Raw genomic sequence first — 15,820 nt, 5'->3', positions numbered from 1 at the left:
GGCACCCAAATTTATACTAGTTGAATTCAATCTATATGGAGTGTTGAAAACTGAGTCAAGATAAATTGTAAATTGAGAAAATATGTATACCGGGTGTCCCACAATTACCATACCACCACAGCTGAAAACCATGAGTTCCTGAGGTCGAAAAATTTTATCGTTTCGCCTGGTTCTCAATTTATAACGGTTTTAATGTTTCTTCGGTGTTGTTTTCTTAAAATGCTCTATTGTTTCCGAACTTCAATTGATTTAAAAATTTATTCGAACAAAACTAAATAACAATTTAATCATGTCACACAAATAGTTTTCTCCATTTAACGGTTTTATTCAAATTTATTTATAACAAAAAGATTTAAATCTTTTTGAGTGTATTTTCCTTTTTTTTATTTTGTTATATAATAATTTTTTGGATTTTTAAAAAATATTTCAATTTTTTTTTTCGAAAATAAATTTTTTGAAATATCATTTTAAGTAGGTACCTATTATAAAATTATTTTTTCAAAAAGGCATACCATTTTTTTTGTGTTAGAAAATTTTTAAATACAAAAAATTATTTCTTTTTTTAAACGGCTGAATCGGTTTTCAATTTTTTCTAAAAATTACTTTCTATACAAGAAATTAAATATCATACCTTGATTCGTAATCGAAATAATTTAAATTGGTGTTTAGTTAATTATAAAAACAGTTTTTATTTATTTTTTATTATTTTTTTTTATTTTTATTTTTTTTTTTTTCATAAAAACCTTAAAACATTAGAGCGTTTGACCCAGTCGTTATTTTTATTTTCTTCTTATTATATTCCATTAAAATTAGATAGCAGTTTTAATAGCAAAATAGAATTTTTAAACAAGAAATGAATTCCTTGTAACCCAAGATTGCAAATTTTAAAGTTAATAATGTCAATTGACTTGCCTTTAACTATTATAAAACATGTACATATTTTTTAAAATTTCAATATCTTCATTGTTATTTCGAAATTTAAGTTTAAATAATCTATTTTTGTATATAAATAAAAAAGTTCAAACAAAAAACTATCTAATAATTATTTTTAGGCACTTTCCTTAAATCCAAAAATAAAACCCCGTTAGTTTATGCAGGAAAAATATTTTTTCTGAGTTTCGTCGTTTTTACACAAATTTTCTTATTTTCAAAAAAAAAACGAATTTTCAACATTAACTGAAAATTTAAAACTATTGGTGCCATTTATTAGAAATATGGTGTACTATTTCCATAAGGCAATATTCAAAATTTATGTTATAAGCTTCAAAAGAAGAAAAATATAATTTGTACAGCTTTTGTGGGATCTTTTTTGGTTTGTAACAGATATGTTGGGCTACAAGGGGTTAAGGAAAAGTTAAATTTTTGAATAACACCTAAATCAGGGTTGTAAAAATGTCAATTAAAAAAAAGCATTTGAAATTTAAAAAAAAAAATATTTATTGCAAATAAAAAAAAAATTGCATCGAAAAAAAATATTTATTGCAACTGAAAAATATTTGCTTAAGAAAAAAATTTTTTTTTATTGCAACTGAAAAATATTTGCATTGAAAAAAAAAATATTTATCAACTAAAAATATTTCGCATTTAGAAAAAAATTTTAATATGAATGAAAAAAATTTAGGTACATTGAAAATAAAATTTTTATTGCAAATAAAAATATTTTGCAATGAAAAAAAATGTAGGTATTACAAATAAAGAATTTTCTGCATTGAAACAAAAATTGAATGCAAAATGTGTGAATTAAATATTTTTTTTTCATACTCGTCGAATTTATTACAAATTTGGCTTTTTGACCGTATATTATCTTCAATATTTAAAAGTGTATGTATACATTATGGTCAAAATTGTAAGAAATTCGACGAGTATTAAAAAAATATTTAATGCACACATTTTGCATTGAAATTTTTTTTTAATGCAGAAAAATTTTATTTTCAATGCAAATTTTTATTTGCAATAAAATTTTTTTTCAATGCAAATATTTTTCAGTTGCAATCAAAATTTTTTTTATTGCAAATATTTTGACGTGATATCTTATAAATCGATGAACCATGGCAGCCACCACAAAAAAGTGACGCCATTTTCTTGCACTTTCGCTGTGCGGCAAAAAATTTCAATTAAAAATTAAAAATAAACTATTAGAGATCAAAAAATCTTCTATTACTTATTTGAAAGATAATAACCTAAAGCTTAATCCAAATTAAGGATTTTTAAAAATTCCGTCATTTAATAGGGTAAACAGGGATAAAACGGAAAGATGAAATTTGGGCTAAAATCTAAACGCGAAGTCGTAGAGAATTGATTTTTTTGCTATAGATAGATGAGATTAATTTAAGAATAACTGCATTTAAGAAAAAATTCTAAAAAAAATTGAAACTAAGCTATAACGTTTTGTTTGAACGTTGTACACGTGTTGGGGCTATGACAAAATGATGATTTTGGGTAAAGGAAATTTTTTTGACAATTCTAAAGAAGCCAGGTAAAAGATGAGGAAAAAAAATTAGGCATTTGATACGGATTTTTTTCCAACACTCTGCGTTTCGAAATATAAGTTTTTGAAAAGCACCTTGTTTTTTAGGGGTATTTTTGGGTAATTTTTGATTTTTAGCTTTTTTTTGGAGCGTTCAAAAAATCTCAAACTTATAGAACATGTATATGCATACATGTGCAAAAACTTGGAATCGTTTAGAGAGTTTTGACCGAATAACGGAAAAAACAAGTTTTAAAAAAACACGTTTTTTTACCGTTTTTAACTGATTTTCATCGTTTTTTAGTTTTATCTTTTTTTTTAATAGATACAGGAATAAAATATATGGAGTAATGATAGACCATGACCACGACTATATGTGTGCGAAGTTTCAATCATTTTCGTAAACACAATTTTGAGATAAAGGTAAAATAAAATTTTAGAATTCAACAGGTTATAACTTTTAACCAAGAGCAGATAGAAATTTAATTAAACTTTTATGAGTATCCTGATACAATTACCTTTCATTTGGTATATCACACATAACGGTAGACTGACTACAAGCTACACAATGTTAAATCAAGAAACTTGCGAAAAACCTCAAAACACCAGTGGAGATCTGTTGCCCCCCGAACAGCCACCAGTGTGGGAAGTGCCTTAATCTCAGTCTGGAAATTCGACATGGTTGACTTTAAAAAATTCTAACTTCTCTTGTAGGCATCTTTAAAATGAGATTGATACGTCATATGAAAGGTGAAATAATAAGCTTTTACATGCTATATATTTTTTATAGGTTGTCAAACAAAAAAGTTGATTCCATAGGCTGAGAACATAAAAATAAATGTTTTTTTTTGCTTTTTTTAATGAAATTTGATCGAATTCAAAAAATTCTAGCTCTTTTTGTAGATGTCTCATAGACCTGACAATAAGATTTCAGATGTTTCTTTGCTTTTTTTGATGAAAATGATTGTTTTCAATAAATTATTTCTATACTTTTTGCGCATTATAAAAACTTCAGTATGGCTTTATGAAATGAAAGGTGAAATATATCACATGATATAAAATTTTTTATAGGTTGTCATTGAAAAAAATTGATTCAATAGCGTGAGAAGATAAAATTATATGTTTTTTTTGCTTTTTTTGATGAAAATTGATCGAGTTCAAAAAATTTTAGCTCTTTTTGGAGATGCCTAATAGACATGATCGATATATTATATTATATATATATTGAGCTGAAGCAATAAGCTTTCAGGAGGTATAAATTTTATTATAGGTTGTTTTATCAAAAAAATTAATTTTTGGGTGATGGAAATGATTTTTTCACTTTTTTCATAAGAAATTATTGTTTTAATAAATTATTTTAATACTTTTTGCGCATTGTAAAAATATAAAAATGGTTTTATTATTAGGAAGAAATATTTGGCTTTTTAATGGTAGGTATAATTTTTTTGTAAGCTTTTAAAGTAAAAAAATTAATATAATGAGAAAAGGAAAAAGGTACTTTTTTTAGCTTTTTCATGTAAATTATGATTGTTTGAAATAAATAAACGCTTCAATTGACTCATTTTAAAAGCACTCAACCTGTTTTCTTACGACGTTATCACGTAAAATCATCGTCCGTAAACCGACTTTACAGACAACCTCTTTTTTAGTTGCAATAAATATTTTTTTTCAATGGAATTTTTTTTTTATTTGTAGTAAATATTTTTTTTTAATTTGTAATGGAGAGCAAATGCAATAAAATGATTTTTTACAACCCTGCACCTAATTCATTTTTGAAGGTTTTGGTTTAAAACTTCTTTTATATTTTTAAGATTTTCAAAAACAATAGCAGCTCAGCGTTTTATTCATTTTAAGTTTTTGAAAGCATTTTTGCCACATTTAAAGACTTTTTGAAAAAAATGATACCACCGCAGAGTCAAAATTAATTCGATGACACAACCCACTACAACTTCCACGACCCTCATCTCTGTCACTAACACAATTGTTTCATTCCTAATAAAAATTAACAAAACTCAACCAGGTTTCTAAAGATAATAATCATAAGAAGTATTTAAAAGTTTTAGCGATATAAGAGTTTAATTTTTTTTGCTATTGTTTTGACATTTAGTCGACAAAAGAAAAAATAATAAAATAAAAGTTAGACAGACAAACAACAACGGAAACACCACGTTGAAAGTTTTTAATTAAATACTTCTCGAAGAAAAAAAAAAACTTTTATTTTTGTTTGTCCTTATTGGCGGACTAATTAAATTTTTCTTTTTTTTTTTTTCTTCAAAGCAGGTTAAGGTATTTTTTTTTTTGTTTTGTTTTTTTTTTTTTTTTTTTGCTCCAAAAAAAGTGTAAATGGTAGTTTTTTTTATCTTAAGTGCACTTCATAAAAAAAAAATTGAAGTTATATGGCAAAGTTTGCATCAAATGTCACACTTTAAACTCACCCAGGATAAAGTTTACAAATAAATGTCATTGAGAGAAGATTATTTTTCTTGAAGTTCGTTTTTATTGCAACGAGAAAGTAGTTAAGGTTAAGTATTGAATAGCCTAGGTAAGCTTATAATTTTAAGAAGAAATTAAGGGTGGGATTAAATCTGCTTGTTGTAATTAAAATTTAGTATTAAATTAGTTCAAAAACAAACAATTTTTTTTATAAAAAAAATTCCCATTAAATTCAGCTCATTCGCATTTCTTTCAAACTCAATAAGTGAATTCAATTTTTACATTTAATTTAGTTTTAAGTACCTATACGTGATGTGACATCCTAAATTTACCTTTTTCACAGGTTTTAAGTGGAAATGACATGTCAAACTATTTGCGGTTTCATCCACGTTTTATCAAAACTATTTCAATCACAAATTTCCCCAGAACTTTTTCTTGAATTGGAAAAATGTCAAATACATGTGAGTTCAAACCAATATAATTAATTTCACGTTTCTAAGAATTTTCTACCTCCATTTTGAAAACATTACATCACGAATGCAAAAAAAGAAAATAATATTCAAATTCTTATAATTACCTTGATTTTAAAAGGAAAAAGACAAAAAGAAAGTTATCATCAAAAGATCGATGGAAAACAAAGCCTCGTGCAAGATTCTTTGGCACGCATTGAATTTTTTGAATATTTCACGTGATTAACAACCAGGATTATAGACTTTTTGTCTATCCGCCCTCCTTCTTTTCTTTGTCCTTATTGAGGTGCAAAATTACACGAATCTACAATTTACAAGGTTTACAACATTCAGTTGCTTTGTGATTCGTGAAGGTATGTGAATGAACATCTTTTTTTTGCGTCATTATCCTGAATTTCTACGCAAAATGCCTGAATACACAATTAATCTCCCATTACCCCATCTCCCGCTATTTTATCAATAAAACTCGAATGGGATTTCGGATTTTTAATAAGGTAGACATTGGTGGAGATGAATTTTGTTTTTGTTTTTTTTTTGTTCTTTCGATAATGACTTTTCATAATAAATGCAGCCAGATAATCAAGAGAGTAATGGCAACTGGATGTATTTCGATGATGGCTGACCAACACCAACATAACTGACGTCAACGCCGGAAGTAGTGTGAAGGCAATGATCATTAAGTGTATACAAACACTACGGTAGGACACCCAGCTGAAAATGAAGGTACTTCTTGGTTTGTGGCAATTAGGGGTTCTTTATAAAGCTTCAACCATACATCACCCAGGGGTTTATGTTTCTGTAATTAAAATTCGTTGGAAGTATTTTTTGTGTGTGTTTTTTTTTTCTTTTTTTGTTTTGTCTTGTTGTTGGTGTAAATAAATAATTATGTATTTCGTATGAGAAAATTCTGAAATAAAATACGTGATACCACCTGGTTAATCATAATTACTTGAAATGAGAATTGGAATGATGTAGTGCGTAACCCGTTGACTGGGGTGTATGAGTGTTTTTTTTTTTTTTTTGTGAGTAGGGTTTACTCTCACACGTATGCACGTGATTTGAAAATTAATTTCTCATGTGCAATTAATATTTTAATTGGAATTTCGCGTAGAACGCAACAAAATGGAGGGAATATAATTTTTTAAGCCCTGTGCAAAAATTAAAAGATTTATGAAGATGGAAGTATAAAAAGAATATTATTTTTAGGAAATAGTTAATATTTCAAGCTTAAATCTTATAGTTCAATATGTTTTGATATTTTCTAGTGATAGGGGCAATTTTCTGTTGTTTTTTTTAAACAGTAGCGCACTTAAGATATAAATTCAAAATAAATTGATGCTATTCCAAGCTTCGAAAAAATGACTTTTTTAAATACATACAGTATCGGATGAAACATTTGCTCACTCGAAGTGATACTAAACAAATTGTTCAGTTTCGTTAACATTTTATTCAATACTATATAGGGGAAGTGGGGGCAAGACTGTTTTTGCATGTTATATGAAAAAAAAGTAAAATTTGCAACACTTTCAATATAAAATAAGTGCCTTGGCGTATGATCGATCACGTCTGTAAATTTGAGCAAATTCGGTTGAGACGCAGAAAAGTTAAAGTAGTATTTTTAGCACTGAAAAAATTTAAATTTTTAACTTTTCCTTTTTCTGTAATAGAAAGTAAATGTTCAAAAGTATTTTCTGCCAAAGAAGAAGTCGTAAAGATAAAAAAAAAAAAAAAATAAAACAGTACATCAGGCAGTTAAGAAAAAGTGAAAAAAGAAGGTTACCGCTAAATTTGCCAAAAAGCTAAGCGACTGGTGCCAAATAATACTGTAAAGTGATGATTTTGGTGAAGAGGACATTACAGATAGCATTTGTATCTTCTGCCTGCAACTATTTTCTAGATCCAATCCAAAAGATAGTTGAATTAAGTGGAAAATGTGTTCCAAATGGTATACCACAAAGCTTGTGCTGGAGTGAGAACTGATGAAAATATAGCACACGTGTGTTATTATTGCAAATAGATTGCATTTAAATCAAACTTGTCAAACACTAAAGGGGCGATATGGCCCCCACCTCCCCTATAACAAATTTTCATACATTTCGATAGCAATTTATGAATAAATTAATTACAAATCTTCCATAAACAAAATAACGACTATTTTTTTCTTTTTACTATTCACAGGACACAGGCAAAATTTTCATAAGTCAAAATATGACATTTTTGGGTCGCATGTATACTTGCACTTTTAAAAAAGGATGTTTAGAATATTTTTATATAAAAACTTATAAAAAACTTGTTATTAAAAAACATATTTTTAAAAACCATTCACCCCGAAACCATGGGGCCAATTCTGGTTCTGTGAACACGTGAATCGAAAAAAAACTTTTCATTTTCGCTTTCACACATTCTTTTCACTTTTTCGATTCATTTGAAACGAAAAAGCGATTCTCGTCCAGCGAATGAAAACAACGTGTTGAATTCAAAAACTTTCACTGTGGTGAATTTTTTTCTACTGGGATTGTGATTTTGAATTGTTTCAAATGTCAAAACGAAAAATAATATTTTTAAATTGTTTTGTTGTTTCAATTTGCATTTATTAAAATTGTCTTCAATTTATGTCAGAACTCTAATTCAAACAAATCGGAGGAATACGCAAAGGTTTGGTACATAACGATGTAAATTGGTGCTGTAATACCATACAAATAGATTTTCTCTTCTAGAAATAACATAAGATTAATCAGAAGAAATTTAAGAAACAAAAATCCTCCTTCCTGGTGCAGATCCTTTGATTTTTAGTGGTATTGCACTTCTCACGATTCCTATATTCGGAGATGTTGCAAAACAAAAACCACCAAGATGAAACGGAAATGAATATAAGGGGGAAATTTTAATAATGAGTGCAATGTGTTAGTCGAAGGATGAAATATTCGAGAGCAAATTGTAAGAAATAATTTCTATAGATAAAAATTTTTAAAAAAAGTTAAATAAAAATATCAAATTTAAACAAAAATGTATTCTTTTATTGCATTCAACAAATTGGCCAAAGTGTTTTGGAGGTTTTCTAAGGCTATATAACCTTCCTTTTCTCTACCTTTAACCGTTTTTCTTTCATCTCTAAATTTTGTACTTCAAGTTCTATTATCTTATCTTTTGATAAAAATAAGGATTCTCTTGCCTCTACTTTTTTTTCAAAAAATTATCCATTTAATATGTTTCAAAGTTTCGACTTCAAACATTCACAATTGAATAATTTAGTGAAAGAAAAATATTCATATGAATAATTTTGATGTTTGTTTTCATTTTCTCACAGAACGAGAATCAAATTTTGATTGAAAAAGTAAAAAGCTTTTCGTTTCACTTATTCACAGAACCAGAATTGGCCCCCATGTCTCTATACAATTTTTTTAATTTTCAAACAAAAAAATCGAATATATATTCAAAAATCCAAAAATTATGTTTTTGAATTTTTTTAATTAAAACGTTAAAGCTGTTTCAATATTTTTTACAAAAATTTTCGTTAAATTCGGTTAGTCGTTTACGAGAAAATCAGAAAAAAATAAAATGCACGACTGGGGTCGCACGTACTTGCTCTTGCAGTTCAAAACACTTTTATGTTAGTCTACTTGTAGATTTTAAAAGCTGGATCTAAATTTAAAAAAAAAATTGATATTGGGGAAGAGCCGACATTTAGGGAAAAATTTTGTTAAATAAAAAAATTTTTTTTTGTTATTTGACTTTTTTGAGAAAAAATGAAAATGCAGTTTTATTGCCACTGCTTTAAATATTACGTATACAAAGTTTTATCAATATCGTTAGAGCCGTTTTCGAGAAATTCGTAACATTGTATTTTTTTGTATGAGAGGTATACGTTCTAAACGAGATATAAAAAAAAACAAAAAAAAAACTAACTTTCAGAATTCCATAAAAATCATCTGTACCAAATTTGAAGAAAATCCATCCACCCGTTTAGGCTGTGGAAATGTGTACAGATGGACGCACAGACGCACGGACGGAATTGCGGGACCCACTTTTTCGGAATTCTCCATCATCGTAATGTTGGTTTTGATTAAAACCTCAATTTTTTTTCGACAGGAAACCAATACTTGCCCTATAGAGCTAGTAAAAAAGTAGTTTTAGGCAGGTATAAATTATAGACCGAGAGCCGGGAGCAGATTTCTTGCGTGAGAGGTAACCGATTCATATGAATGTCAGAGGTAGTCTGGGTCATGGTGATGACGAATACCTTAGTCTGCCTGCATTTAGTTTGGGCGTTGTCGAGACAAAGCGCATCAAAAGTACCATTTTTCTGAAAATCGATTTAGTGAAGGTAACCACTTAAAATTTATAGATAACCAACGCCACATACTCACTGATAACAAATATACCAATGGCAGACATTTTAAGTGGGGCCAAACCCCCGGCAGACCCTCCCGAAAATGGAGTTTTTCTGAAAATTTATTTATTTTACTTTTTCACATAACTCGCGTATTATTGGACCTAGTAGAAAACAATGTACATCAATCTTAAAGATAATTTAATTTCCTACAGAATATGTTAAATAAGTTTTTTTGATTAAACCTTCGGTTTAAGAGTTAGGGTGGTTTTTTTTAAGGAAGCAAGTCAAAGGGTGATTTTCTTATTTTCGTCATATCTCTTTTATTTGAGCTTTTTTAAAAATGAATTTGAAGTAAAAGTTGTAGATCTTTTTATTACCTTCATTTATTACAGTAACGGTTTTTTGATTTGACAGACTGTTTTCGATCTGTAGGAAAAAAACTTCAAAAAGTTTGCAATTTTTTATATATAGCTTTTTCCTATATAAAAAATTGCAATCTTTTTGCCCTCTGCCTAAAACTATACGATTTTTTTCTTGCCTGAGTGCAACCTACACGCCTAGGTTTTTTGTTACATCTATTGCAAATTACATTGTACTAAGTAGAACCTTTTTCCTATATAAGAAATTGCAATCTTTTTGAAGTTTTTTTTCTACAGATCGAAAACGGTCTGTTAAATCGAAAAACCGTTTTTTATCAAAACCATAAAAATCGCATTTTTGTCCATATTGAATATAGTTGCCTTCTTCAAATTATACAAGTTTCTAGAAGCCTATAATTTTTCGCGGATGAAAATAATCTTGTGGTCTTTAGCAAAAAAAAATTGCCTGGCAGTTCAGAAAAATAAAATTTGTTAATAGTTAAATTGAACTTAATATACAAGAAGTATTTTCCTGAGGAACTACAACAAGTTAAATACTGAGCATTTTGCAGTAAATCGATTGAGTGGTTTGGGTTCCAGAAATAAAGTTTAATACACCAGGGTTTAAGTTATCCCATCGGTATTTTCTCTCTGGGTATTATCGAGATAAAGTCATCCATGTTTGACGCTCTTATCAAAGTTATAATCAGCCTTAGCATTGTTTTTCTTAGAAATCGATATATTTCTTGCACTAAAATGTTTTTTTTTTTTTTTTCTTTATTTTTATTCAAGAAAATTTTTTCGTTTTTATTCGTCACAAAAATTCAACTTTTTCCTCGCATTCATTTGTCCTGCTTGATGATGAAAAATATAGCATCACCTCCTCCTTGTCGGAGGTACAAAAGTTTTCCAGATTGGGTAATATTCACCCAGTAACTGGGTAATTTGTGGTAAAATAACTTTCTTTCATGTGATTTTCTTAGGACTTTTTGTGGGATAATTTGATTTTAGTAATATTGAATGGAATGAAAGGGGAAACGAAAAAAAAAAACAATTTTTTCCGTTTAATTTGAGTATAGAGAACATGATGAGGAGTTGATGCTTTCACAAGACGATGACATCGACGACATACTGGATATAAGCAACACATTTGGATTAATCAGATTTAGCTATATAATACCTATACATACAAATCGAAAGTCGTCATTACTTGTATAAATGTGGGCTCTACGTATTCGTATATATGGTGATGATAGAAGAAATCTAATTCACTCAACCATTTATGTTTACTCACTTGAGCATAAATAGATATTGGCCGATTCCGGGAAAATTCTTTCATTTTGTGTGTGTTGAGGAAGGGCAATAATTGCTAATGGCATTCTAAGGGATTAATCAAATTGAGTGGCAACCATCCATATATTACCACAATTATAATTGAATTCAGGATTTTTTTTCTTTCTCTTATAAAAGTCTGCCTTATTTGTAGCTATGTAGGATTCTTTTGATATAGGTACCCACTTTAAAGACCATGAGAGCTTTTGGCTACTCTATGGGATCCTTAAAACATTTAACTGAGTGTCCTTAAAGATATACTTTTATATGAATTTTGTTTGTTAGATTCCCTAAAATTAAATTCTAATGAAATTCTCAGAAAAGATTTTCCACTTAAAAGTTAAGTTTTGAAGAGAATAAGGATGAAAAGGGTTTAATAACTTGGATATCAGATGAAAGGATTTATATATAAATTAAGTATTTAATCATTACACTGACACTTAGACAATTTTAAATTCCTTGCTTCTTTCTCAAAAGTAACTTACCCCGATGTTGATCTAGGATCAACTTCTGGCCACGATAGTCTCCTTTTACAAAACGCCAATGGTGGGCGATCCTGTGGTGCTGGCTGATGAACTGGTGAGCTGCGTTGTCGAAATGATCCAGTTCGTGGTGGTACTAAACATTCTAATGCTCTTGATTGTCGTCTGGAACTTAAATTCTGTGCGGGTGTGGTGCCAGGTGGTGGAACAACTTTGGGAAATCCTGAAATTAAAAAAAAAAGGAAATTTTTCAAATTTGAACAAAATTCAATAGTAGTTATTGTGACGTTAAATTAAATTTATTCCATTTGACGAAATTTCTTGTTTACCTAACCACATTTCTTCTAGTCTCTAAGGAAGATTTTCTAAAATGGTACACCATCATCGACATTGCACAAAACTAAAATGTCAACCGCTCTTTTTGTTTGAACAAAGCTAAAGAGAAATATTCTTGTATTTGAGGTTGCAACCTCCCACAGAATGAGTGCACCGCACCGATTCATTCTAAAAACCCTTTTATTTTGTTGTTGTTTTGTTGTAACATACAAAAAATAAAAGGATACTAAAAAGCATGTAATAAAAAGAGATATTTACATCTACTTGCTGGTGCTGTTGCTGTATTTGAAATATGTGTTCCTTTTTTTGAACCTAAAACTTAGATACCATCTCCATCAGAAACAGGAAACCACAGTCTTACGTATAATGATCTTCCATGAATATACGAAAAATAAATGTTAGGTTAGATTTAAAGTAATGTAGGTATAGTAGATACATGGTCTATGGTGATGATGTGGTCTTTACAAAAAGGGAATAATATTTCGTATTCATGCATTTCAATATATATATTTTAGGCCACATCAAGGAAATTTTAAATATTTTCTGGAGTTTAGAGAAAAGAGGGAGATTGTAAATATTTCTATTTAAAATTTTTACTCTTTAAAAGGAAATAATATTTTCAGGCAACATAATAGTTAGGTTTTCTAAAACTTAATTTTTTGGTTTGTAATTTAAATATGTAGTCTATTTTTGATAAATAGAATTGACTTATTTTAAATAAAAGTTTTGAGAAGATTTAGTTGCGGTAACTGTAGTTTCATGAGATGTTCTCATATTAAGAAAGAAAATTGCCAGATTCAGATTTAAAACAAATAATATTTTTCCCAAAACATTTATATAATTTGTTACCTTGGCATCTGTAAATTCTATGAAACTATTTTTTTCCACATAGACATCTTCTCAAAATTAATAATTCTTCTCATTTCGAAGAAAAAGAGTATTTCCATATTCTTCAATAACTTGAAGTAACTTATGGCGACTGCCACAAAGAGGTTAGTTAATTAAGCTTTTTCTGGCAGTTTTTAGAAACAAATTTGAAAAAGCGAAAATCCAAACTTTGTAAGATAAGGTACTGCGGCTAACATTTTTCAGAAATGAAGTTCAATCCGCTATTCCGATTCCTCCGACTACAACTTAACTTAATAAATATAAATCTTGACCCCGCAACAATATACTACAATATCTGATTTTGGAGTGCTGTTTATGAAACTTTTAATATATGTACACAAATGCTCCATAAAGTAATTTGAATGTCATTATCAAATAGACAAGGGGCTTTCAATACTTCCAGTAAACTTCTTCAAGCAGATAGTTTCTAAACTGTTTTCTTCAAGCCTGGAACGAATAATAATAATGGTACATTTGTAAACTAACAAAGCATTTACGAGCTCAAAAACGTTTTAGATAGTTTTTTTAGTTTAAAATTTTTTTTTTTTAATTCAGGTTCGTGGCAAAATCGCATCGTCACCTCCTCGCGGTGCCCGCTGGATATCCAACTAACGACGAGCCACCTGAGTTATCTTTTCAGGAACTAGGAGCAAAAGAACAGAAATATCGCTCTGAATGCACCAGCTCACAATTAAATCCAAGAGCGTCTGACACATACTGTGCGGCACACTGGTCAGCGTCTGTACCCTGTGGGGCGGCTGAATATAAACTATGGATAGAAGTAACTGACCTATTTATGGTACGAAAACACAGTTAAAAAAAAAAAAAAAATTATGGCAATGAACAAAACGAATAGATTAAATACCCCAGGTGGCAATCCAGTTAAACTGGTAAATCCACTCTCTTTAGAGGTCGGTCCTATGGATTCTGGGGAGGACCAATTATTGCTTATAAATATTGAGAGACGGAGTTCAAAGATGCAAAGAACTCCCCCAAACAAATTAACTTCAGGGGTTACATCATCGACAACCTCAAACAATACTACAGATGTTAAAAACATCAGCGAAAAAGGAACCAAGATCAATGAAGAGATCGACATCACAGATCAACAGAGTTCCATCGAAGAAAAGGAGAAAGACCAATCAAAAAACTACTATGATGAATGGCAAATTGAAATAGCGGCAAGAAAACAACTTGAAGTTCTAGTTCAAAGTCTTCAGCTGCAAGTGAAAAAACTCGAAGAGAAAGTTTCCTTGATTAGCAAGAAAGATGCAGAGTCCACGCTTCAGTTAAGTCCAAGATATATGGAACCTGAATATCAAACTGATGAAGAAGAACTCTTGTTCGAAACTGAGAAAAAGAAAAATAAGCGTATCACAAAGAAACGTAAAGCAACAGGTAGTCCCGAGATTTGTTTAAGAAATTAGAAAAGCTCTGAAGCTGTAAATAATAAAGAGTTGATTACAGAAACTAAAAAAGTGAATAATGCGGTAGCTGATGCTAAATCAAAATCTCACGCTAAAGGCAGCAAAAAAAATTACACCACCACCAATTATGATCTCAGGATTTCCAATTTTTGGATATCTCAAGAAAATAATAGAAAAATGTACTAAAAAAGCTTGCAAATACACATCGTACAACAAAGACAACTGGAAAGTCATAGTCGAAGAAGCCGACGAGTATAGATCTGTCACTGAAGAACTAAGCAAACACAAAATTCAATGGCACTCATACGAGAACAAAGCTACAAGGCCAACAAAAGTAGTAGCCAGAGGTCTTCATTCATCGTGCTCTCCCGAGGAAGTAGTGGATGATCTTGTAGAAAAAGGCTTTCAAGCCCTTGATGCAGTCAATCTATTTAAGAACGAGACAATTAAAAACTCCTCTGGAGAATCGACGACAAGTAAGAGGTTACTACCTTTATTCATGCTAACTTTTGACAGTAAACAAAGTATCGAGGAGATTTATAAAGTAAGATCAATCTTGGGCATAGCTGTTAAAATTGAACCGCTCCGAAAATCTAAAGTTGTTCCGCAGTGCAAACGTTGCCAAGCTTTTGGTCATACCCAAAAATACTGCAACCGCGAGTTTGCTTGTGTAAAGTGCGAAGGAAAACATGCAACTAAAAATTGTCCGATGAGCAAAGATCAGAAAGCAAAATGTGTGAACTGCCAGGGTAATCACCCGGCAAGCTATAGAGGCTGCCCAGTTGCCAAAAAATTCCAAGAGTTCAGAAGCAAAAATACATCTGCTAGAGACAAACCCAGAAACGTAGTAAATACCGATTTAACTGCTGAAAACAATACTAAGAATGAACCGCCTAAAAAAGCTGTTCAAAGTAAAAGCGATGAAAATAAAGCCTATTCTCAGATTCTAAAAAATGTGCGGAAGAATGAAGAGACTTCCATAAAAGAAATGCTACACCTCATTCTTCAAAGAATTGATAAACAGGATTTGAATATCAAACAGTTAAGCGAAAAAGTCGCTCTTAAAAAACAATGATGGACAGAACACTTAAAATCGCTACATGGAATGCAAACGGTCTTTTACAACACTTATCCGAATTAAAAATCTTTTTAGATCTAGAACATATACATAGATATTTGCCTGGTGTCCGAAACTCACTTCTCCAATGGACAAAGTCTAGATAATGTAATAGAAAACTATTCATGTTACCACGCTCCACATCCAGCTGACAAGGCAAGAGGTGGATCGGCGAT

General features: G+C 29.8%; 1 protein-coding gene across 1 annotated transcript in view; it reads right to left on the bottom strand.

Moving 5' to 3' along the window:
- LOC129912560 (BAI1-associated protein 3) overlaps positions 1 to 15,820 on the bottom strand; it is a 153,605-nt gene that overhangs the window by 80,669 nt on the left and 57,116 nt on the right. The window contains exon 3 of the mRNA XM_055990854.1: positions 11,880 to 12,099. Within this exon, the coding sequence (XP_055846829.1) occupies positions 11,880 to 12,099 (220 nt within the window). The remainder of the gene's footprint in view (positions 1 to 11,879; positions 12,100 to 15,820) is intronic.

This window comes from Episyrphus balteatus, chromosome 2 (genome assembly GCF_945859705.1).
Source record: "Episyrphus balteatus chromosome 2, idEpiBalt1.1, whole genome shotgun sequence".
In the NCBI taxonomy this organism is placed as follows: Eukaryota; Metazoa; Arthropoda; class Insecta; order Diptera; family Syrphidae; genus Episyrphus; species Episyrphus balteatus.
The sequence above is the reverse complement of the archived record's forward strand: the minus strand, read 5'-3'. Positions and strand labels throughout refer to the sequence as shown.